The sequence below is a fragment of the Scaptodrosophila lebanonensis genome, unplaced genomic scaffold, assembly GCF_003285725.1.
Source record: "Scaptodrosophila lebanonensis strain 11010-0011.00,11010-0021.00 unplaced genomic scaffold, SlebRS2 tig00000043-arrow-pilon, whole genome shotgun sequence".
Lineage (NCBI taxonomy): Eukaryota > Metazoa > Arthropoda > Insecta > Diptera > Drosophilidae > Scaptodrosophila > Scaptodrosophila lebanonensis.
In genome coordinates this window covers 9,289,619-9,312,663 of record NW_022060545.1, presented here as the reverse complement: position 1 = coordinate 9,312,663, position 23,045 = coordinate 9,289,619, and the positions used below count along the sequence as shown (strand labels likewise).

Here is a 23,045-nt window from a genome sequence, read left to right as displayed (position 1 = left end):
CGGACAGACGGACGGACATGTCTAGATCGATTTCTCTCGTCATGCTGATCAAGAATATATATACTTTATGGGGTCGGAGATGCTTCCTTCTGTATGTTACATACTTTGCACAAACCTAATATACCCTTTTTACCCTACGGGTACAGGGTATAAAAATTGGCAAACACCTTTCTAGTTACAATATTTTGTCAACTAGTGTAATTGAATATCATAATTTGAACGTGTATTTTTGGTTTAGTTGGAAACCTAATAATTTTAGAGGACTTCTTAAAACAAGTTTAAATAGTTTCCAAACTTTCCGTACAACTTATTCTTGTGGTTGGAAGCCGATATGGGTCTGAATATAGTATCCACATAAGGAATAAACAAACCCTAACGTTTTAAGCAAGGGTTGTGTGGGAAATTATTAAATTATTTGAAAGAAAACTAACTAAAATAGGTAAAAATAAATTCTGCGTTTTCAAACCGAACCTACAATGCTCCAAAACTAAACAGTATTGCTAACTACACTTAGTTATTGGATGATTCCACTACTTGTATTTACTACAGAATTATATAGGGAGTGTTCTTAAAGTACTTTGTACGGAACTTGAATCAGGTCATTGAAATCGAATATGTTTCAATATAGAATTTTAGAATAGTCATATGGCAAACATATATTTTTTGTAAGCCCAGCAATCTCATCTGGAATTATTTCAATTATGGCATCACATACCATAATGTTGAAATTTCTCAATTGAGAGCTCCAAAAGCAGTCCATAATTGATCGATTAGGAAAATTATGGGCTCCTATCGTTGAGCCCCCACCACGTACTCCAAAGTATGCCACAAGCCAACCAAAATGGCGCTATCAATTGCTAGAGCGAGACCACGGAACACACACACCAGCAACATCAAAGATCTTTGGTTTCAGCCAATACCAGCACTGCAGATAAGAGGCACGCACACCACAGCACAACCACCAGGGCCACTACAACCACCACTGCTGGAAAACCACTTGAGCTCTTATGCAAACAGGTCTCTTTTGTGTGAAAACGAGACTACCTGAGGCACAGGGAAGCCAACCGACCGGATTCTGGTAGAATCGAATTATTAAGAGCGTCGCTGGAGAGCGAAACAGTTGTAGTCTGAACAGCGTGCGGAGCGGTTCGTCGAGCGCAAAATATAAAATTGAAAAAAAAAAAAAAACATTAAAGTCAAAGATAAGGTGCCATTAGTTTCGTAAATAGAGTTCGTTTCTACAAATTACTGCCCAATTGTCATATATAGAATGTTGGCTATGCCAAACATCGCCGATCTGCGCATGCAGCAACAAATCGCCCATGAGATATATCGGCAGCAGATTATGCAACGATTGCCAGGTAAGTCAACCGATCTAGGCTGCGATATGCCGACGGCACTTAACCATTTTCGACTCCATTTCCATTTCCAGATCCACTCTGCGGCCTCCTGCCAGGCTTTGGGCATCATTTTGTGCCCCCACATCCACCGCTGCACGGTGTGGAGGCAAAGCTGGAGAACAATGAGCTCTGGCAGCAGTTCCATCAAATTGGCACCGAAATGATCATCACCAAGTGTGGCAGGTAGGTGGTGGTTTTCGAATGCATTGCAGCATGTATTTATCAGTTTATTTTGTATATCTGTCGGCGCTTATCTGGCTGGCCGACATAAGTACTATTCTATAGTATACTATACAAGACAATACGACAAAGACAAAGAATGCTCTGCAGATAAGACAACCTGATAACTCTTTCGGTTTATGGCCCAACTAACTTTTACAGACGCATGTTTCCCTCCATGCGCGTTTCCCTGAACGGTCTGGACGAGGATGCAAGCTATTGCGTACTCTTGGAAATGGTGCCCATTGGTGATTGCCGTTACAAATTCTCGGGATCCCAATGGGTGCCCGCTGGTGGTGCCGAACCACAAAGTCCACAACGCATGTATCTACATCCGGATAGTCCAGCAACGGGCAAGCATTGGCAGACACAACCACTGCTCTTCAGCAAAGTGAAGTTGACCAATAATACGCTGGATAGTAATGGACATGTGAGTATTACCAAAATATTTATATAGTATTAAGAGTGGTTTATAACCACATGAATAAAGTCAACCTTACTTGATATTTAGGTGAGGCTATATGTGTGAATAATCTTACGAAAATTTCTACATACATATGTATGCCTTCGATTCATATAAACACCTTAAAATATTTGTTTACTGTGGGGAACTAGACGCGCAGAAAAACCCCACAGTCCCACCTAAATAATAGTGAAAAATATAGACATATAGTATAAGGCCTCACTCCCTTATCTTGAGGGGAACGAGCAGCAGTTTTTAAAGACAATTCAACTGAACATTAAGCAATGATTAAGAGGGTAAAAAATATTTTGGCTGCGGTCAGACAGGCAAATTATCTGCACACAAATTCATTAAATTCTTTAAGAATTCCATAGATTTAATCATTAAACTAAATCAGTTGAATTTGTGTTCTAACTTAAAAATTTACTTTTCACGAGCTAATCTTGAGAAATTTTTGAACAAATTATCTGCAAATTATTTCTCCACCTTTAAAATAAATTCTTCTCAGGAAAAATGCTCTCTTTTTTTTTAAATATCCATATACAAATTGAGGGAATGGTTTTTTCTCAGCTTTTTCTATTCACCCACTTCTAATCATACTCTATTAAGCCTATGTGTGTCGAATCTTAATCCAATGAAGACGGGAATTCTATTTTCAATTATATTCTAGTTTTCAAAGATTACTTGTTAGTAAGCCTGAATTGCACTGCAAATTATTTGCTTGTCTGACCGTTGTTATGATTCACATATTTTTATAAACTGATCGATTAATTTCCTTTACTAAATCATAATTTCATCCTATCTTTGTAGATTGTGTTGGCCAGCATGCACAAATATCAGCCGCGTCTGCATGTCATACGCACCGCTGATCTGCCACAGATACCCTGGGCCCCGCAACAGGCCTTCGTTTTTCCGGAAACGGAATTTATAGCCGTCACTGCTTATCAGGTGTGTAGAACATACATGTACATACATATATATATTGCGGCATAGAGAATGTCTGTGGTACTTCAAGGCGTCGTCTACCAAGCCGCCAACTGCCAATTAGCTGCAGTCACAGAGTCGGGTCGAGTGCCAGAAGCTGTCAAGTCATTCAAGCCATTCAAGTGGTAGCACAATATCTTTCCAAAACTCAATTTTGTTCTTCCGTTTTCGCAGAACGATCGCATTACGAAGCTGAAGATCGACAATAATCCATTTGCTAAGGGCTTTCGTGAGTCTGGACAATCGCGTTGCAAGCGCAAGCTGAGCGATTCACCACCACCACCACCACCCAGGTCGACTTCATCGACCTCCTCGTCATCATCATCATCATCGTCATCCTCTTCGCCAGTTGGCATTGAGCTGGAGCCGTCGGCGAAGCGTCTGCGCACCATTATTGAGGAGCTGCCACAGCCGGTTGCTTCGGGCCTTATGCAGCGCCATTATCTGCTGGATACACTGGAGGCCAATTTCTATCTGCCACCACCGCCTCCACCTCCGTCGGCCTCGTCTCAATCCGCCATGCCAGCCATGCCCATTGATTATGCCAGACACATCGCCAGCTATCCAAGTTGGGCCTACACGCCGCCATCGCCAGCCTCATATGCGCACGACGATGGCGAGTCTTTGTCATCGTCTGCATCCAGTTTGGCCGATACCGAAGCCGACGATGGCTTTGTCGATGTGGTCAGTACAACAACGAATGCGCCCGAGATTGTGGCCAGCACCCCCGTGCCCGCCGCTGCACCCAAACGGAGCAGCTTCAGCATCTCGGACATATTAGGAAGTACCGTCTCGGCTTAGTCGCGAGCATCCCGCTCCCATCCATTGCCGTTGCGTCCAATAGTGCCTTTTTGTAATTTAATTAGCGTTTAGTAGCCTTTAAGTTCAATTGTGATATTTTGCAGTTAATTAGGATTTCCAGGTATTTACGGCCAGTATTTATTTATTATGCAATTTTAATTGTTTAAATGATTTCGTAATGAATTCATTGTCTTGGCATTTTAATGTCCGCAAATAAAATCTCTTGGAATTTTTATAAGAATTATTGGCATTGACTTATAGCTGAACGTGGGGTTATGCGATATGTGATATGCTCGAATGGAAAGGTTGGCAACTTATAAAGTCATATTACTTTATAAAAACAAACTCTTGGATGTTTGTTTCTCTCTTATATTTAAATACGAAATTTTACTCTTCACAATATATTACTAAGATAAATAAAAGAGTCGAAGAAAACTCTAGTGACAATAAAAAAAACAGATATAAAAAATTGGAACCCAACATGAAAAACTCATAACTAGGCATACAAGAGGCTTATATTTGGAGCTAACAAATGATTTGATTTTATTTCCCTTTTAACCGAACATTTGTGCTTTTTTACAAACATTTAAAAAAAAAAGAAGTAAAATCCATTGAAGTTTTTTGTAACTGCCTTAATCATTCAGCTATCTAGTATTTGGACAAAAAGTATCTAAGATGTGGGGAGCTGCAATGCATTTAAATTTCTAATAAGTACATACAAGTATATAATCTTAGCTGCCCTTTGGGTACAGGGTATACAACAGTTTTCTATAACTTTTTCATACTATACATACATATATTAAAACCGTCAGAATGTCTAAATCAGTTTGAGGTCGATCGGATGAAACATAGGGATTACGTTTAAAAATGTTGGAGGACATTTGTGTCCAAATTTCAGCTTCATAGCTGATTATCAATCAGTCAGCAAGTCAGGACAAACTTCTTCTACTCGCATTATTGGCCCGTTCAAATTTCTCACAGCATTTCAAAGCTCCACTTTATGCAGAGCATTAAAAACAAAACCTGTTCGATGTGCCGCACGCAAAATGCGCTTCGCTCACCCATAAACGCATGCCCAACTCACCCAGAGAGTATGCGCATGTTCTCGGAGCTTACCTGCCTCCATTGGCAACTATGGCGACGATAACAACAACAACAATAACACAGTATCAACGTCGACAACGAGAAGGCTTATCAACAGATCAGAGCAAGCCGCATCTTAAACGCTGGCGCCAACTCAAATGCGCCGATTGAACGCGACCGCAAGCAACAACAATAAGTAAGGAGTAACCACAACAACAACCACCAAAAAAAAAAACGAAAGATTCAAAATCCTGCCAAGCAGCTTAGTAAGCAAATGTAATTGATGTTTTCACATTGTAGTTGTAACTGCTTACATGCAATTGTTGTCCAGGAGGCCACATTCAGCCGAGTCTCACACATGCGGCTCGTTTGGTGGCTTTGGCTTATCAAGTGGCCAACGGAAATGTAGCGCCACCGATTGGCGGCATCCACTTTGATGCAAGTGTTAGCCAGTGAGAGAGCCAACAGCAGCAGCAACAACAACAACTACAGCAATTACTGGTCCAATTGCAAAACAACTCTGGTGGCATTTCATTTCAATTCGCGTTAAGAAGCAATTGTTAATTCCCCCACACACGTAGTAGTATACCTCTGCACATGTATGTACATATGTATGTTGTGTATGTTTGTAAAAGCAACCTGTTTTGGGGCAACATCTGTTGCTCATTTCATGTTGCCGCTGGAAGTGTTTATGGGCTCCACATTAGCAACACTGCATATTCATGTTAAACGTCGCCAAAAGACTAACGACGTCGCTCCAATCCGCATTAAGCCATTGTGTTTTTGTTGTTGATGTTGTTGTTGTTGCCGCCGCTTTTGGCTTTTTGCTAAAATTTATTGAATTCTCATTTGGAGTATTCGGGATACACGGCCGCCACCAGAGAGAACGAACGAACAGAACAACCAGTTCGCAAACGCTTCTCGCATGTCAAAGTCAAATGAGCGCGCCGTCTTCGTTGGCTGGCTGAGATCTTTGAATGCAGATAAGCGCAAGTTTTTGTCCCATGACTGCATGTTGCCGCTTTTTGTATACTCTCTTTCATATACGTATAGTATGTGTAATTTCTTTGGAAATTAATGTTGTGGCGGCCAAAATCAAAGTCACGGGCAACATTTTCACTGGCGCTGGCGACAATTTTATCGGCAGCTCAAACAATGAAATCATTTGGATTTGGAGTATGCGACCCGCTGCTCTTAGAAGACATTGACATCGACGACGACGACGACAACGTTGGCGATATTATGTCTTCGATACAGTTCCTGACAGATGGCTATGTTAGGCGCTTTAATTGTTTGGGAATTGTCAAAATTCAAAATTAGTTTTATTTTTCATAGCTACTCTTGGTAATGGTAATGAAGAAAGCAAAGTAACGAAAAGTGTTCATTTCAAATCATCATACCTGATGTTGATCAATTGGCATACAACTAATTGACAAGGAAACTTATTATTATTATTAGTCAACATTTTCAGTGTTGCGTGTGGTAGAACGAATATGCCAATGATTAGGATCCTTGTATTTGTTAAGATTCATCAAATCGAAGCCGGCTGGCACAGTAATGACTCTCTTCTTGTTACTCTCAATCAGTTTCACTGGTGGCATCGGAGGCATATCATCGAAGGGCGAGACATATGGCTCTTCCTTTTGAGCAAAAATCGGCGAGCCATTCGATTCATCAGCGCTTGACTGTAATTCCTAATATTCATATATTTGCCCTATGTTTATATATACACTGACTTACATTTGTCTTGGCTATGTTTTGCTTCTCTTCGCGTGTTGGCTCATCAAATAGCTTTGGTTCCTCGGCAGTGGCAAATGCTTCATACATATTTGAGCTCCCTTCCTCATCGCTACGCGTCCGATTGTCAAACCGGGTAGGGTTGGCGTTGTGAAAATATGTATCCATGGCAGTGGCAAAGTCTTGTATTGGTGAGCGTTTCTGCTGAGAACCAATCCACATTTCGGTGAAGGCATACTTCTGCATGGCATCGCGCTTCAAAGTTGTTGGCTTTTGAGCCACAAGACTCATATCAAATAAATCATCAGATAGCTCTTGTAAGTTATTTGTGACCGAGTCATTCTTCATTGGCGAATGTCGTGGAGCTTGGGTGAAAAATTTGTTGACCAAAGGGTTGGATGAAGACTTATCCAATTTCTTTTCAGCTTTGCTAAGAACCAGCTGATCTTTGTACGCTTTAAGTTCCACGGTAGCAGTTTCGTCATGGTGTATCTCAGAGTCAGGGCTGGAAGATTTAGATGGTTTCTCTATCATGACATCATCGGTCTTTGCTTCCAATTTAATAGGCTCTGGCTCAACTTTTTCTGCCACATCCTTGCAGTAATTTTCCTTAATTTAAAAAAATATAAATGTGTAATTTAGAATTAATTTTAAGTTAACTAAATAATATATTTGTTGATATGAATGTGTATATGTACTTACACCCTCGTCTTCCTCCACTTCGTTTGTGATGTCCATGTCGAACTCGTAGCCGTCATCATGTAGTGAATTACATGAGCCTTCCGGGCTTAAGCTTTGAACAAAGGAGTGAAAGGAATCGTTGTCGTCGTCACGAGTATCATCGCATTCGATTTCTGGAGACTCCATTTTAAGTAATAGTAATACGCAATTGGCGTACAATATCGCAAATACCTCGCGCTCTTTTTCGTATTTTAATTCGTAGTGATGGCAAAAGCCTGCAACAAGCAATTGCAATCGATGTTCGTTATCGATGGGGGGACAGGAGAAGAATGCATTCACAATGGATCAACCATCGTTTTATCTGGCAGTGCCCTCCAAATTTTAATCAAAGGTGGTAGGAGTAAGTGTGCCGCGTGTGTGTGTGTGTTTTTCAAAAGTATCTGATCCTACCAGCTTTGATCGCACAATTTTGCACTCAATAGAGTTGTAAAAACAATACAATGAACAGGTCGAATTTTGGCCAACCGCCATTGTGTTTGTTGTTGCTTTTGCCTTTTAATTGCTTCAACTGTATTTCGACATACCAGTGCATTTATACACACATGCATACAAACGAGTACATATTAGAGTTGGGCACGGGCCGTGTTTTTTGTCGTGGCACTTCGTGCCACGCGTGGGCCCGCGTGTTCGTGTTGTAAATTCCGATTTCGTGCGTGGCCGTGCGTGTTCGTGTTGAGCCAAAAAGGCACGACAAAACACGCACGAGGAAACACGAAAGAACACTAAAATCAGAAAACGAAGCACCCAATAGTCAACACGACTTTTCTGAATTTTTGGACACTAATAATTCAAAAAAAAATTAAATTGGACAGGTCAAGAATGGATATTGAAATAGATGACTATATAAGTAGTGTAGTTGATCCAAGAATTTGTGTGCTAACATTCTGGAAAAAAACAACAAAATGTAAAATGCTACGGCAATTATCAAGGCATATACTCAATATCCCTGTCAGCTCTGCAACAAGCGAACGAGTTTTTTCCACTTCTGGACATATTTTAAATGAGCGACGTACTCGGCATCTTAGCTCAAATATTGATAAGATAATCTTTCTGAATAAAAATGTGTAATGTTTATATATATATATATATTTTTTTTTTAATTTTTATATTTAATATATAAAAAGTTCGTGTTGGGCCGTGTTAAGAAAAATTTTCGTCGTGCGTGCGCGTGCGTGTTTCTAAAAGTTAATTTCGTGGCCGTGTCGTGTCGGGCCGAAAATAGCCGGCCCGTGCCCATCTCTAGTACATATACATACATGTATGTGTGTATGTATGCAGGAATTAGCAACATGGTAAGTACTGTTACCATCCTCCATTATTTGCATTCTGCGTGTGTGGGTGATTTTCATTATCCTGTAATTGTTTGTGCCATTGTTCACACGATACGTTTGAAAAATTACACGCTTTGTTAATTGTCCAGTCCCATAGTCGTCCCTCACAACCCATATGAGCCCATTTGCATAAACTGCTTCCACCGTGCTTAGTGGTGTTCTAGTGCTCTAGTTTAAAACCCTGGACTTCGGCAACTCCGCCTTAAACCACACAAATACATACAGACAGACAAAACGCGTATAGAAATATACGATGTATAGTGTCTTGGTCAGACGGTCGGTTGCATTTTATGGCTTGGCACCGGCGACACGAGATGCATTGTTCCGGCTACCCTGTTCTTTGAGTTGTGCCACGCTTTGTTGCATTCTGCATAGTTTGTGCTGTACGGTATACATATTTGCATGTGAAACACAATAAAAACTCAAGTACCAGCGCTTTGTTCACTTGTCTATCATTGTCCGAGTCTCTGTTTGCTTAACGCCAGGCAGCTACACACATACATATGTACATAGGACTACACATGTACATATCAAAGTTGGCCTGCTACGAACTCACTCCGACGGATTTATGTTTCCTGCGCAGCATTTGCTGCTCCTAAATCCTTTGAATGAATCAAAACGCGGAAATTTCGGACGCGACTCTTTCACCGACCGCAGCTGTTCAGCCAGTCGCCCGGACAGTTTTGGGCTTGGCTTAGGCGTGCTGCACGCGCCGTCATGTCGTCGTCACACTAATTACCTATTTTACCTATTTGGCCTGCTAGAGCTGATCACGATTTCTGTGGTTTTTGGCCAATGCCAAATAATACCCATACGTACGTACGTCAAGTGCATATGGCGTTCGCGAATACTTGAATCTTTGCTCTTCAACCGTGCCCACGTCGTCACATTGAACTATGGACAAAAATAGATCTAAAATTGAGCAAAAATTCAGTTATACGAGTTGGTGGTCGTCTCTACATTATTATACTTTGCATTCCAAATGTGTGTCCTACACAGACTTAACCATAAATTGTTATAAATTATTATTGTATTACAGTCGAGATTGATGAGTTTTGAAGATAAGAAATTATAAAATATTTGCCAAGTTTTTATTTATATCAAGAATATCCCAAAGCATAATTTAAATTAAAGGAATGTCATTAGCTGTGAAATGATATTAGAATAACTTTCAATTTCTTACCAGATCTTACAATATTCAAACACAAGTTTAAACTTTAAGTTCATGATCATGTCCTAGGGTTGTTTTGAAGCTATTGTTCTTAGTTTTCAGGCATTAGGTTAATCATTTAGGGAGAGTAGAGTTAGCCAAGAAAAATATACTATTTATAATGTTTTAGTAACAACGAATAGCAACAAAAATTGTACAATACTTTTAATCGGAAAGTTATGTCGTTCGGGTATCCAGATGATTTTGTCTGAGGATAGACACATCGTATTTGGTATCAAAAATTCTTAAGTAAGTTATTAAAAACACAAATACTAGAGTTGTGTAAGTTTATTAATTGTATTTATTACGACATTTTGCGTGCATACTTTAAAATGTGAAGTTAGTTTAGTGGATTGGCAGCCACGCGTGCAACGTCTTATAACTCATTAGCACTTCCTATGGCGACGCCCACATCTATTCGACTACACTCAGTGGTACACAAAGTTACTAATTAACTTTCGTTTAAGAAATTACTACATACATTTAGGGGTCGCCCTCCAAAAATTGTAGTTGTTTACACAATAGACAAAAAATGTTGCACGACAAAGTGTATCTAATTTCATGGTGCCTCCATACAAAGAGTACGAGTAAATGGCTGTCGCGGCTTTGAGCGTAAAAACCAACAGCGAGATGCATTAATTAGACACATGGAATGAGTGGAAGGGAGCGAAGGGAGCGAAGGGAAAGGGGAGCGTACGGTGTCTGAACCTGCACCATCTGCCAAGGCAATTGTCAGCCGCAGCATTTAATGAGGCATTCGATGCACTTACTTGCAACAACCTTGCGCCTGTCAACACACACATAGTCGACATCTGTCACCCGTTTGGTGAGCTATAAAACCGCAGATCCCTAGCGACCAGAGACTATAGCAACAAGAACAACAACAACGAGAACGTTGGCAACAATTTCAAATCGATTTGCTGTTAAATTGAAATGGTTGTTTGTTTTTGCTGCTGTAGCTGCGGTCGACGTCGTCGTCGTCGTCATCGTCATCGTCCAGACGTGGGAGGTGACGCATGTCATCGTAAACTTCATCATTGGCTGCATTCTAAAAGATTTACCCAAAAAAACAAAGAGGGAAAGAAGCCACGTTGCAACTTACATAACAAATTGTGTTCTGCTGCTGCTGCTGCTGCTGTTCCTCGTTTTTAGTCGCTGCCCATTTCATAAATATTATCTTTTCCTCTGCCCTCTATGACTCTCTGGGGTGCGTGCAACTGTTGCAAGGCGTAGTCGCAGGGCTGCAACCGAATTTCATGCCTTGTCGAGCTATTTAATTGCAAACAAATTATGTAGACGACGACTGCGTCTCTGGCCACTCGCCATGATGAGTTCTTGTGTGGCTAATGGATGCTGTGGCGTCTTCGGCTTGATCTGCCGACTGATGATGTTGTTGAAATTCTAGCGTTTATCTTGTAAATTGGTTGGGATTAATGTCTAGCGGAAGTTGTGATTTTGAACGTCTTCTCTCTGTTTTTCAGTTGCAGAGATCTTCGATCTGCGTACCACCGATAATGCCAACTGGCTCGTACATTTTCATTTCATGTTGCAACCATTTACCTCCGGCATTGTGTGGGTGTGCAGGCTTTGAAGTTGCGCACAGCAGGCCATTTTTTAAATGATAACTACTAGATGATTGATTTGTTATACTCGTAGGAGAGCATTTTGTTTTTATTACGAGTTTAAGCATACTATATATGAGTGTTTAACTTAACTAGACTTATGAGCTAATCAGGCCAAAATAAGCTTAAATACTACCATGCTTTGTACATTATTTGTAATATCAAATAAAACTATATATAACGCAAGGAAAGCGCTATGGAAGCATTCATAAAATGTGTAATTTTTCGAACTCTTCGATTTAATGTAAGGGTTACTTTTAAATATCAATAGATTCTAAAAATTAGTAGTATTTTTCACATCGAATCACAATACTATATAAGGCAACTGTTTTTCTCCAGGACTCTGAACTTAACAGACTTATCAGCAATCTGTAAATGAAAATTGTTTAAAAACTTCCAGTTGGCTTCTTTAAGAGTGTTGCCTTGATTATATTTATTTTGGGTCCTTTTTCATATTGTTATTAGATATTGGATGATTTTTGTATAAAAACATTTTTATTTCAGTTTTGAGGCTTTTAAATGTGGTACCTAGGATTCTTTATTTTTATTTATTTATTTTATTTTTATTTAGATTTATTTATTAAAACCGGAGTATTTTATTCTTCACGCGATTCTACAATATCTGCGTTATCATATCCTCTAGCTTCCAAAGAAACGAGCAGATCTTAAATAAATGAACAATTTTGTTGTAGAATATATAAGCTTCGGCCCATCGAATAATACTGCTAATCAGAAACCTTAGTCCTGGCACCTGCTAGTCCTTTACTTATGCTGCAGAGTTCGATATATTACACATTTTATAAGTATCCCTTGAATTACTCCCACAGTTCATGGAGGATTGTTGACTAACTGCCGCCTCCAAGAATGGCTGATATGCTAAAACCTTTGCGTTTCGAGGGCGGCGAGGACTGTTGCTGTTGTTGTTGTTGTTGGTGGTGGTGCTGTGGTTGTTCCTGTTGTTGGTCCGTTGAGGTCTCGCATCCCACATCCAGCTCATCAGCGGTAGAATCATCTGAGTGTTGCAGCAGCTGCGTCTGCTCTGCGGAAATGCTGTGTGGCAGGCCGAGAGCAGGAAGTGCCGGGAAAGCCGCTTGCAAAATAGATGGTGGCCCATACAAATGGGATGGAGATGGTGACTGCGGCAATGTTCCAGCGGCGACAGCATTCGGATAAAGCGTCCCATGCTCATGGGCTGGTCGGCCAAAGTACGTGCAGGCAAAATCGACGAGCGAAGGTCGCAGCAAGGTTTGCATGTGCTGCATAAAGGCGCTGGCATTGTGGCCGCCAGGCGGTGAAGCTGCGGGCCCCATGGGCGGCATTTGCATGCTGCTGTTGCCGTTGCCGCTGCCGCTGCTGACGTTGACGTTGCCATTGGCGCCAGGCTCAGCGCCGTCGAGCGATGATGATAACGAGCATGCGGAGCCATTTGATCTCAGGCGCTTAATTTGCGGACCATCGTTGTCGCTATTGTTGTTGTTGTTGTTGTTATTGTGGGACTCTGGATCGTTGGCGCTTGTCAGCGCAGATTTTGTTGGCGACATATCAAGCGAGCTTGGACTTCTCTGCACTGGCTGACTAGCACCACTCGTCTGTGCTGTTCCCCCCGCCTGCTGAACCTGAACCTGATGCTGCTGATGCTGATGAGGCTGATGATCTTGATCTTCCTGCGTTGGTGATGAAGACATTTTGCGTTTGCAACGCGATTGACCCGTTTCGCGGAAGCCCTTCGCAAATGGATTGTTGTCGATCTTCAGCTTTGTGATGCGATCGTTCTGTTGAAATGAAAGGAAAGCAAAAAACAAAAAACAAAACATTGGATGAACAGATGAGCAAAATTGTTGTAAATTGCGTGAAATATGACGATAGTAGTTTACAGCAGACAGGGAACATAACATTCTTGAGTAAGCGAACATCGGTAGCTGGCGTTAAGTAACAGGGCCACTTGACACCGAGCGCCCTGACTCGAGTGCCTATAGCCGACATGACTTGACAACTTTCTGATGAGGATGAAAATGAGCTGACTATACTCGTAGTACTATGTCGACGATCGCTTCAAGTGATCGGGCTAATTAGAGGCGCTGACGAAGACGTCTGGCGTCACTTGGTGTCAGTCACAGACGCTGTCAGAGACAGTTACAGTTACAGAGACATAGGACCTAGACAAAAACACAGCAAGCGCTCAAATTAACAAGGATGTGGCTATCCAACTTCCTAAAACAACAAGCGGATCGACTGAGCATCAGCCCAGCACCGATCGCCTGACTCTGCGACTGACTTATGTGCGAGTGAGTGCTGGGCCGCTTGAGTTCGGCGCCGCGTCAGTCAAAGGGCGTTGCATGCTAATTCGAGTCTTTGGTCAGCTACCCATGGCGTGAGCGATTGGCTCGAAATTAACTAATTAGTATTGTTTGGGACCAATGCTCAATGAATTGGCAAAAAACTGTGAATGACACTGGAGGAATGAACTTACCTGATACGCTGTCACGGCCACGAACTCTGTCTCGGCAAAGACAAAGGCTTGCTGTGGCGCCCAAGGTATCTGTGCGAGATCAGCGGTGCGTATGACATGCAGACGCGGCTGATATTTGTGCATGCTCGCGAGCACGATCTGTAAAGGGACAATGACAATTATAAGAGAGGGAATAGAGCATATTTAAATAAGAGAGAGAAAGACAGAGCATTGGTCTCCTATCAGCTACATTTCGCCAAAAAAAAAAGAAGAAATAGCTAATCATATCACATTCCTTTGAAGGAACTGAACGCTAATTCAGTAAGAGCAGTCAGTTCCAACTATGTTTGGAGTAAATCTACAAATATAAATCACGAGATGACAAACAAATTGTTTATATAAATAACTTAGTTGATTCTCGAATCGAAAGTCTTGTTACATGCTTTATTAGGAAGCTGTCTGAACTTTCGAACTCGCTGTAAATTAGTTAGCATTCCGACATTTGAAAAAGAAGAGAACTGGTAATAAGGACTTCCAAGATATGGCTTTCCCATAGGATTTGCTTTTGTTTTAGTTATTGAATAGATTAGATATTATTATTAGATATAATATTAAATCTCAATAAACCCGAACACTTTGTACCAAGAACAAGTCCTCCGACTTGATTATATAGCATAAATCGTGAATTGAGATAATATTGTATATTTGTAGACGAGGCTGATTTTATTAAAAGAAGGCAGTTGACAAGTAGATGGGTTCCGACAATACTTATATTCCCATTAGGATTTGCTTTTGTTTTAGTTATTGAATAGATTAGATATTATTATTAGATATACAAGTAATATCAAATCTCAATAAACCCGAAAACTTTGTACCAAGAACAAGTCCTCCGACTTGATTATATAGCATAAATCGTGAATTGAGATGATATTGTATATTTGTAGACTAGGCTGATTTTATTAAAAGAAGGCAGTTGTCAAGTAGATGGGTTCCGACAATACTTATTTGAAGCCATATCAATGAGCTCTTTTTCTCTCCGACATACATTTTTTCAATTAAATCCCTTAATGTATATGAAATCTGGAATATTTTTTGCAAATTCCATCTGCGGGTATTTTCTAATGTCACGAGCTATATACTTACATGCCCACTATTATCCAGAGTATTATTCGTCAGTTTGACTTTATTGAAGAGTATAGGTTGGGCCTGCCAGTGCGCACCTGTCGCAGGACTATCGGGATGTAGGTACATGCGTTGTGGACTCTGCGGTTCGGCGCCACCTGCAGGCACCCATTGTGATCCCGAGAACTTATAGCGACAATCGCCAATGGGTACCATTTCGAGAAGGACGCAGTAGTTAGTCTCCTCCTCAAGGCCTGAAACGCTCAGTCGCATCGAGGGGAACATGCGTCTGCAATAAAAAAATAAACAAATAAAGAAATTTATTCGATAATTTAAAACTGTGCGCAAATATAGCTAACAAAAATTAGGTAGAAGACTTTATAAAAAAATACTGGGAATTGACGAGGTAGGTTTGATGAATATTTGAGTTTGTGAGGAAGTTAAAGAAATACATATTGTTACAAATTTTCAAGATCTAAATATACGTTTGTCAAATAGATATCCAGTTCTAATTTTCAGTTCTAGCTTTGATATTAATGCTAATAATTAGTTCATATTGTGTAATTTTTTTAAGAACATATTTTACAAAGTTTTGCATTTTACAGTTCGTATGTCCTCTATAGAAGGTACAAATAGTTTATACTTTTTAAAATTTCATGAATTTTAAATGATAAACATTATGACTTGGCGTTAATTTTACATTGTTGTTTAAACCATTTGAGTAAAATATTAAAATGCCGAAATAAAGCTACAAAGCAAGCAGTAGGGAATATCTTCGATCTTTAATAATGTTTCCAGGCTCTAAACATAATTTTTTTAAACTTAAGTTTTTTTTATTATAGAATCGATTTATATACAACTACTCCGTTAGAGGTTAGAGAGATGAAAACTAGTGAAACCGACCTCTTAAAAGACGCACACTATATGCATTTATTTAAGTGCCTATGGGTGTGTATTTGCCCAATGCGTGGGCGTTACAAATATTTAATTGTGAGTTTTTTCGTGGGCCATGTAATTAGGCCTAGGCCTAGGGGTAGCGGCGCGGTGAATTGGGCGCACGCAAACAAATAAAGGACGGGCAGGTTCCGATCCGAACCGTGCCGCGACTGTTGCCCCTGACGAGGCCGAGGCCGAGGCTGAGGTCGCGTTTGCGCTGTGCTAACAAGGATGCGTTGCGACGGCGGCTGTTCCTTCGTCCAGTCGTCCAATCGTCCCACCATCTTATTGTCGATGCCAAGACACAGCAGGTGGCCACGGCGCTTGGCGCCAGTCGAAAGCATTTGCTGGTGTGTGTTTGTGCTTGTTTGTATGTTGTTTAGTTTTTAGTTTGTTTTTGGCAATGATTTTTGTATTTTTTTTGTTTTGTTGTTGTTTTTGTGTGCTGCCCAAAACTGCTGCACAATGATTAATTAATTGAAATCTGTGGCGTTTGGTTTGCTCAAATTTAATTTGATTCCTTCTCGGTTCTCTGTTGAATTCCATTAGAGCGCACATTTAAAAATACATACGTAGAAGCACAAAACGCACAAATATTTCGACATTCGTGCGGTTTAGAATTTCATTTTCTGTTTCGGTTTGTTTCTCATTTTTGTTTTTTTCTGTATTTGGCAATCGACAAACTGGACAGCAGCCGTCAGACCAGCATGCGTTCCTTAAACTCGCTCGTGCATTTTTATTTTTTGACAAACGATTTGTTAAGATCAATATCTTTAGCGCGCATGCGCATAATTAGCAGAGATGCTAAAGGAGCGATGTTTGTGAGCATTTCGAATATTTTGACGCGGCGCCATCGCAGGTGTATGTTAAGAGAGGAATATATAGAGGTAGATACTATACATTGAGGAAGGCCAATTTGAGTCGAAGAGTATACTTAGATATTCTTTGAATAATAAACGTTTGAGGTTTTCATAATGCCTTTAAATCTATTTCAGCTATAAACAACCAGCACACATATTGCTCAAAATAGTAGATCACTAATAATTTGTTTGCCAAAAATAAAATTATGTAAAAAGCACAGACTGATCGATAAAACGGATAACTTTTCACTAAACAGTTCTTTGGCCTACACACCCAATACAAATTCTTAAGAGTACAACTCAATCCCAAAAAATATCTATACCAAGAAGAATCTTAGCATTATAGTGATAGCAACTTCACAAAAAAATAAATGGACCGCTTAAATCGTTGCTATACAATCAAAATTTCTTAACTATAGCCATCCACTATAACGATAGCACCACTATAACGTTGCCAAACAAATACGCACTCCTTTTCACTGAGAAAACATATTCATATCCTACCCGACTTTGAATACCATTCAACTAAATAACTTTTGAAAACGAATAAACCATAATTTTGTTTCTAAAAATATTAAACTCTGTTCAACAACCTGAAAAATAACAAAATTTTAGGTATTTGTTAATCTCTTCGTAGAATGTTTTATTTAGTTATTTAGTTAGTTTATTTAGTTTTGTGAACTATACAATCTTTATAAACAATTCTAATAATATTATGTTATAGTAAAATACTGTACACAAATCTATAAAAAACACTATTGATTGGGGTCTTCGATTTTTTTTAGGTCATGAATTACTTTTCTTCTGGATTTCTACAGTTTAATAAAATGTGTATTTATTGTCGAAGAAGGTGACTTGGGGAAAGAACGTCTTAAACGAATAGGTATAGTCTGTAAATTGTAATTTTTCAAATTGCATATTGTAGTTCCTTTAACCTCCAGCTTTTTTTCAATCAATAATATATAAAAGATAAAAAAATATGCAATTTTTAAAATTACTGAGTCTAAATTGGAGTCAAATGCTCAAAGACTAGCCCCATTTAAGATTCTCACGCGAATGAATTTCCAGGGCTTCGGTAGCAATAGCGTTTTATTCATAGTCTTTAAGCCCCCATTTATCATTTCACTTCATCTTTCACAGCGCTCGACAAAGATGCTCCACACTTTCATGTTGCCTCGGATCCACTAAAAGCTTCGTGACAAAGTCATTTCATTTAATTTTCTAAAAACCCATTCATTATGGGCTACGACGCTCTGTTCTAACGCTTTTATCACCGTCTCCACTTTTTACCACCCAGGCAAATGCTAGAAATAGAGGCAGTTAGACGACCGACTAATTAGTTTTTATGAGCGCCACTTGGTGTAGGTATATGCATACACATATGCGGTTGGGCCATGCACTGTGTACGAGTATTAGATGAGCAGGCAGACATACATGAAACGCACGGTGGCACTCTGGCGCCTAATCATTAAAAATTCAAATCGATTGCACACACTCGGACTTGAAGACTAGCTCTGTCCCTGGCTCTGCCTCCGCCTGGGATGGTCGGGTTCACAGAGCTGCGGCAACTGCAGCGCGCAATTCTCATAAAACATTTTTCATGAGCATAAAAACTATTTAATACGCAGACTTTATGAATAATTCATGGCTGGGCATAAAACGCACAAAATGTATCTGTTGGCCCCATTGGAAGTTTCACTCAAAATTTTCGGCGAGCACGGTCCCCCCAAAAAGTTATGTTAATTTCGAATTGAAGTGATCGAAACCAAACCCTTTTGGGTGCTGCTTCTGCTGCATTACTCGTATAGTCTGGTTCTTATCGCCACTTGTGCATCGCAGCCAAGTGTGAAATTGCTCGTATCTGTCGACAAGCTGTGGTCATTGTCAACGCGAACGCAGACGCGCGCGCATGCGCACTTGTATCTGACAGATAGCCAGATACAGACGACAGCAGCGGCAGCGGCAGTGGCAGCAGCAGACAGGCGCCACAATAAAACGCGCAACGTCGAACTAAAAGATGACGACAAAGTATCCTTGACGCAAAGATTTATGCCGCATCAGAGCAGCAGCAGGTCGAATAAAAAAAAAAAGAGAACGCCGAATGCCGAATGTTGAACGCCGACCAAAAGGACGTCCCACTGCGTTTTGGTCCATACTCGTCCATATAATAAATTACGATGACGCCACTTTACGCACATTTGAACAAGTGCCGGGCACTTTTATGCCAGCTAGACATAGTTGTTGTAGTTGCACGTACTAGGTTTATGTCTACACTCGAAAAATTAAGCCCTATTTATTTTTGGAAAAAGGCCAAAAACTTTTTGTTTGAAAAAACTTTGTTCCGAATTAGGAAAAGTCTATCCAGAGCAAAAATATAATATGCATCAGCATTTGTCGTATCTGTTTAGATGGTCGGTTTTTATTACCCCTTCGATTATCTTGAATTTTCGTAAAGCTGCTATTTATGAATTGGTCAGATAGTAGCCTTTACTTTAAAGTTCAAGTTGGCTTCTTGAAGATCCTAATCTATCCTTTTATATAATTTTGGGATATTTTTGAATATGGGAAGTGCAATATGGACTTAATGACAATATGAAAACTTCAAATTCATTCAGTTTACATTTTATAAATAAACATCTCTTGCCATTATTAATATTTAAGCTCTACTGGGTATTCTGGATCAGCAGTGTCATTTAGAACAGTTATGGGTTTCTTTTTCTATGCATAATAAAAGTTTAGTCTGTAAGTTGATGGAAGTAAAAGATAGCTGGAAACTTCAAAGCTTCAGGTGTGTGCAACTCCATTTATACTTGTATTTGCATTATCTTTTTGAATAGGGAATTATACTTAGCTAACATTTTAAGCAACAAAGACCAAGCTCATCTTAATTTAAATATGGAAAGTAATTTACTTTCCTGTGTTCTAAAGGGTGAACAAGATCTGACAAACTTTTTTAGCTAAGGAAAAATGTCTTTCTTTTAGTCAAAAACTAAATTCGGCTAAGCCTTCTTCTTAATCTTCAAAATCTAGCCATTTTTTTCACTAAAGTTTCATTATTGTGGTAAAGTCTTATTGCTAATTCCGCTGATGAAAATTTCTAGAGTGTAACACATAAAATATCTCTAGGCGCTTGCGCTTTGATTTTTCATTAACGCGACAGGGACAGCGGCTGAGGGGACAACGATGCTGACGCTGACGAGGACGAGGACGGCGGCAACTTTGGCACGCAAAGTGCCAGTGAACTTGTTCGTTTTACGCCTTGGTCAATGGTTGCAGTTATCAGAGTCGCACTTGGCCGATTCTCTGGCTCTTGCCGACTGGCTAACGAGTCAGGCTGTACCTGTCGCGCCTTGTGCACAATTTCACATCCTGGCATCGTCGCATCCTTCCGTTCAATTGAGCGTCGTGCATTGCATTTTGTTTGCCTGTGAAAATTGTTGTCGCGACGGCGCTGTAAACAATTTGCAGGCGCCTGGATCTAATGAGCGTTTAACAGCGCCGTCGCCTTCACATTCCGATGACGCCGGACTCGATGCTTTAAGTGCCATAACATGGTATGCCGTTGTTATTGTTGTTGTTGTTTATCTTTGCCTTGCATTTCGGGTATTATTTTTCACAACGTTGTCGGACTTCGTTGTCGACAATGTGCTAATGCATCATTGGTCCTTTCTGTCTGTTTACCAGTTTAATTTCATTTGAAAAGTTTTTTTGGGCGCGAGGCGCGACATCAAAGTCGCTACATCTTATATACTACATATGTATGTATATGTATGTATATACATGTATATATTGGTTGAAGTATTCTTACATACCTGCCACTCTTTGTGATAATCATTTCCGTGCCAATTTGATGAAATTGCTTCCAGAGCTCATCGTTTTGCAGCGTCATCTCTACGCCAGGCAGCGTGACACGCGGCGGCATAATCACGTGGCGCGGCATCGCTATGGGTAGCATAGGTGGAAAGGGATCTGTAAAAGGGTCGAAATATTTTATCTTTATTAACTTATTGATGAATTAATAAAATGTGTAATCAATAAAGGCAGTTGAAGAACCTGTTTTGCAATAAACAAAATCTGATGCTCTGCAGTAAATAAAATATATTATTAAGATTATATATAAACGAATTTCAGATATCTTTTAAGTAAATGCGCATAAAAGCGATTTTTTTTTTATATATAAATACAATTTTTTTTAACCAACCTGACTGTTTAAACATTATGTTTGGGATACTTATCAGACTGTTGAAAAGAAATAACTAGAACTTGCAAAAACAGAAACGTAAAAAAAATATAAAAAAAATAACACTTGAGTGATATTATAAATGTTTTGAGGCCCAATAATTCCAGTGAGTGCAATTCTATTTGCTATTTTTTCTATTCTGGCTCAGTATTGAAAAAATAGAGAATACTTTAAATTCGTTGTTTACCATATAACTTGATATTTGTTTCCTTGTCTGAATGGCACTTCACTTGTTGATGTTCTTTGATGAGTGCGGTAATTAAGACAAGTGAACAAATGTAAGACATGTTTATGTTAAAGTTCTAATCACAATCGTGAATTGCATGAGAGTCCTCTCGATATAGTAGAAACAATTTATGAAAAAGGAGAAATGATAGACTACATGTTATAGGTAGTGCTACATAGATGATAAGCATGACGAGGCGAATCCAAATTCGTCCGCCTGTTTTTTTCATTTACCTCTCCTTTAAACTTTGCACTGAGCAATCATTTATACGAGCACAGACATACAATGTCAAATGCGATATAATTTTAACTTATGCTGTCACTAGAACGATATGTGTTGAACAGAGTTTTTATATTTTAAAAACTTTTTATTTACAATAATAGTGGAATCAAATTGCATGTTGAGAATGTTAATCATAGAATGCTAAATGAGAAAATACTTTCTAATACAAAATTAGTTATTATTATTATTATTATGTAGGTGTACAATTTGTATTCCAAGGCACAGTGGAGGTAGACAAAGATAACTTTTTAGCTCGTTGGTTTTATTATTTATTTCGGGTTTTGTTGCCTACTAAAACCTACCCTACATCGACCTACGAAAAATCAATGCATCGCCTTTGTTTTAAGCAGACACATTTTGCTTAATGTGCTCGCAAAAACAGTTCTCGTGTTCGCCTTAGTATTAACAGCCCCCCCGCTAACTGCGCAAAATCAACGATCGGTTTCTCACATTACTCAGCTTTATGACTGCACATAAACAAGGCATCGCCGACGTGCTGCACACTGCATATACTATACTATCAGGTTCTCGGGAATAAAGCGCAGCATTTGCTGCGTCAAATGATGGGGCCATTAATGCTAATGATGCTTAACAGCTTTTTTTGTTGCATTTAATGGCCAGGAATGGATGTGCGATTGATTGGCAATGCGGCGTATGAGTGATCTGTCTGTAAAGTAAGCTGTTTGCGAGGGGCGCTGGGGCAGAGTGGGGGTGCAAGCTTACCTGGTATGCGCTGCATGATCTGTTGGCGATAAATCTCATGCGCAATGTGCTGCTGCATACGCAAATCCACCAGCTCGTTCATGGTTATCATCTTGCTTGTTCAACGTTCAACGCCTTGCAATATTTCACACTTTGTTTAGGCTTGTATTTAAAACTGTTTAGAGTTGAATTTTTGTCGCACAAGCACAAGCACACACACACACATTCACACACACAGGAAGAAACACACGGACAGATACAGATAGACACATACGAGTACGTTCGCTAGCAAATAAACACTGCGAATGTGCGATTGATATTCATTTAGCGTTAATTATGCAAATCACAGCCTGCTGTGGAGTCGCGTCAAAGCATACATTAGTGATTTCTTCATGGGTATGCGTGGGTGTTAATTTAATTATTAACAAAGTAACAGGTAACTGGTAATAGACTCGTGGTATTTTTTCGTTCTTTTGCCAGCCGTATGGTTATTTGTGGGCCCGCCGCTTGTGTCTTGCGCTCGCAAAGTTCGCATATCAACTGAACAAGTTTCGAAAATGTCGCCGTTGTTGCTTACAAAGAAAAAAAAAGAAAGATGAACCGCCGCCGTTGCCATCGACGCCACCAACAACAGCAC

The 23,045-nt window shown here is 39.8% G+C and overlaps 3 protein-coding genes across 3 annotated transcripts; 1 reads left to right on the top strand and 2 right to left on the bottom strand.

The window, feature by feature from the left end:
• The first annotated feature begins 1,270 nt into the window (after positions 1–1,270).
• On the top strand, positions 1,271–3,867 carry LOC115622406 (T-box transcription factor TBX6). The gene is made up of 5 exons (XM_030516338.1): positions 1,271–1,361; positions 1,433–1,583; positions 1,782–2,049; positions 2,893–3,030; positions 3,241–3,867. The coding sequence occupies exons 1-5, from the start codon at positions 1,271–1,273 to the stop codon at positions 3,865–3,867; spliced, it is 1,275 nt and encodes a 424-aa protein (XP_030372198.1).
• Positions 3,868–6,239: 2,372 nt separating this feature from the next.
• Positions 6,240–7,614, bottom strand: LOC115622944. Its single transcript, XM_030517075.1, has 3 exons — positions 7,390–7,614; positions 6,691–7,296; positions 6,240–6,635 (listed from the first exon to the last, which is right to left on the bottom strand). Exons 1-3 carry the CDS (start codon positions 7,552–7,554, stop codon positions 6,405–6,407), a joined length of 1,002 nt encoding a protein of 333 aa, XP_030372935.1. The 5' UTR covers positions 7,555–7,614; the 3' UTR covers positions 6,240–6,404.
• Positions 7,615–11,446: 3,832 nt separating this feature from the next.
• On the bottom strand, positions 11,447–22,520 carry LOC115622405 (T-box transcription factor TBX6). Its single transcript, XM_030516336.1, has 7 exons — positions 22,430–22,520; positions 20,771–20,927; positions 15,184–15,451; positions 14,062–14,199; positions 13,275–13,363; positions 12,578–13,103; positions 11,447–11,554 (listed from the first exon to the last, which is right to left on the bottom strand). The coding sequence occupies exons 1-7, from the start codon at positions 22,518–22,520 to the stop codon at positions 11,447–11,449; spliced, it is 1,377 nt and encodes a 458-aa protein (XP_030372196.1).
• Between the last annotated feature and the right edge of the window lie 525 nt (positions 22,521–23,045).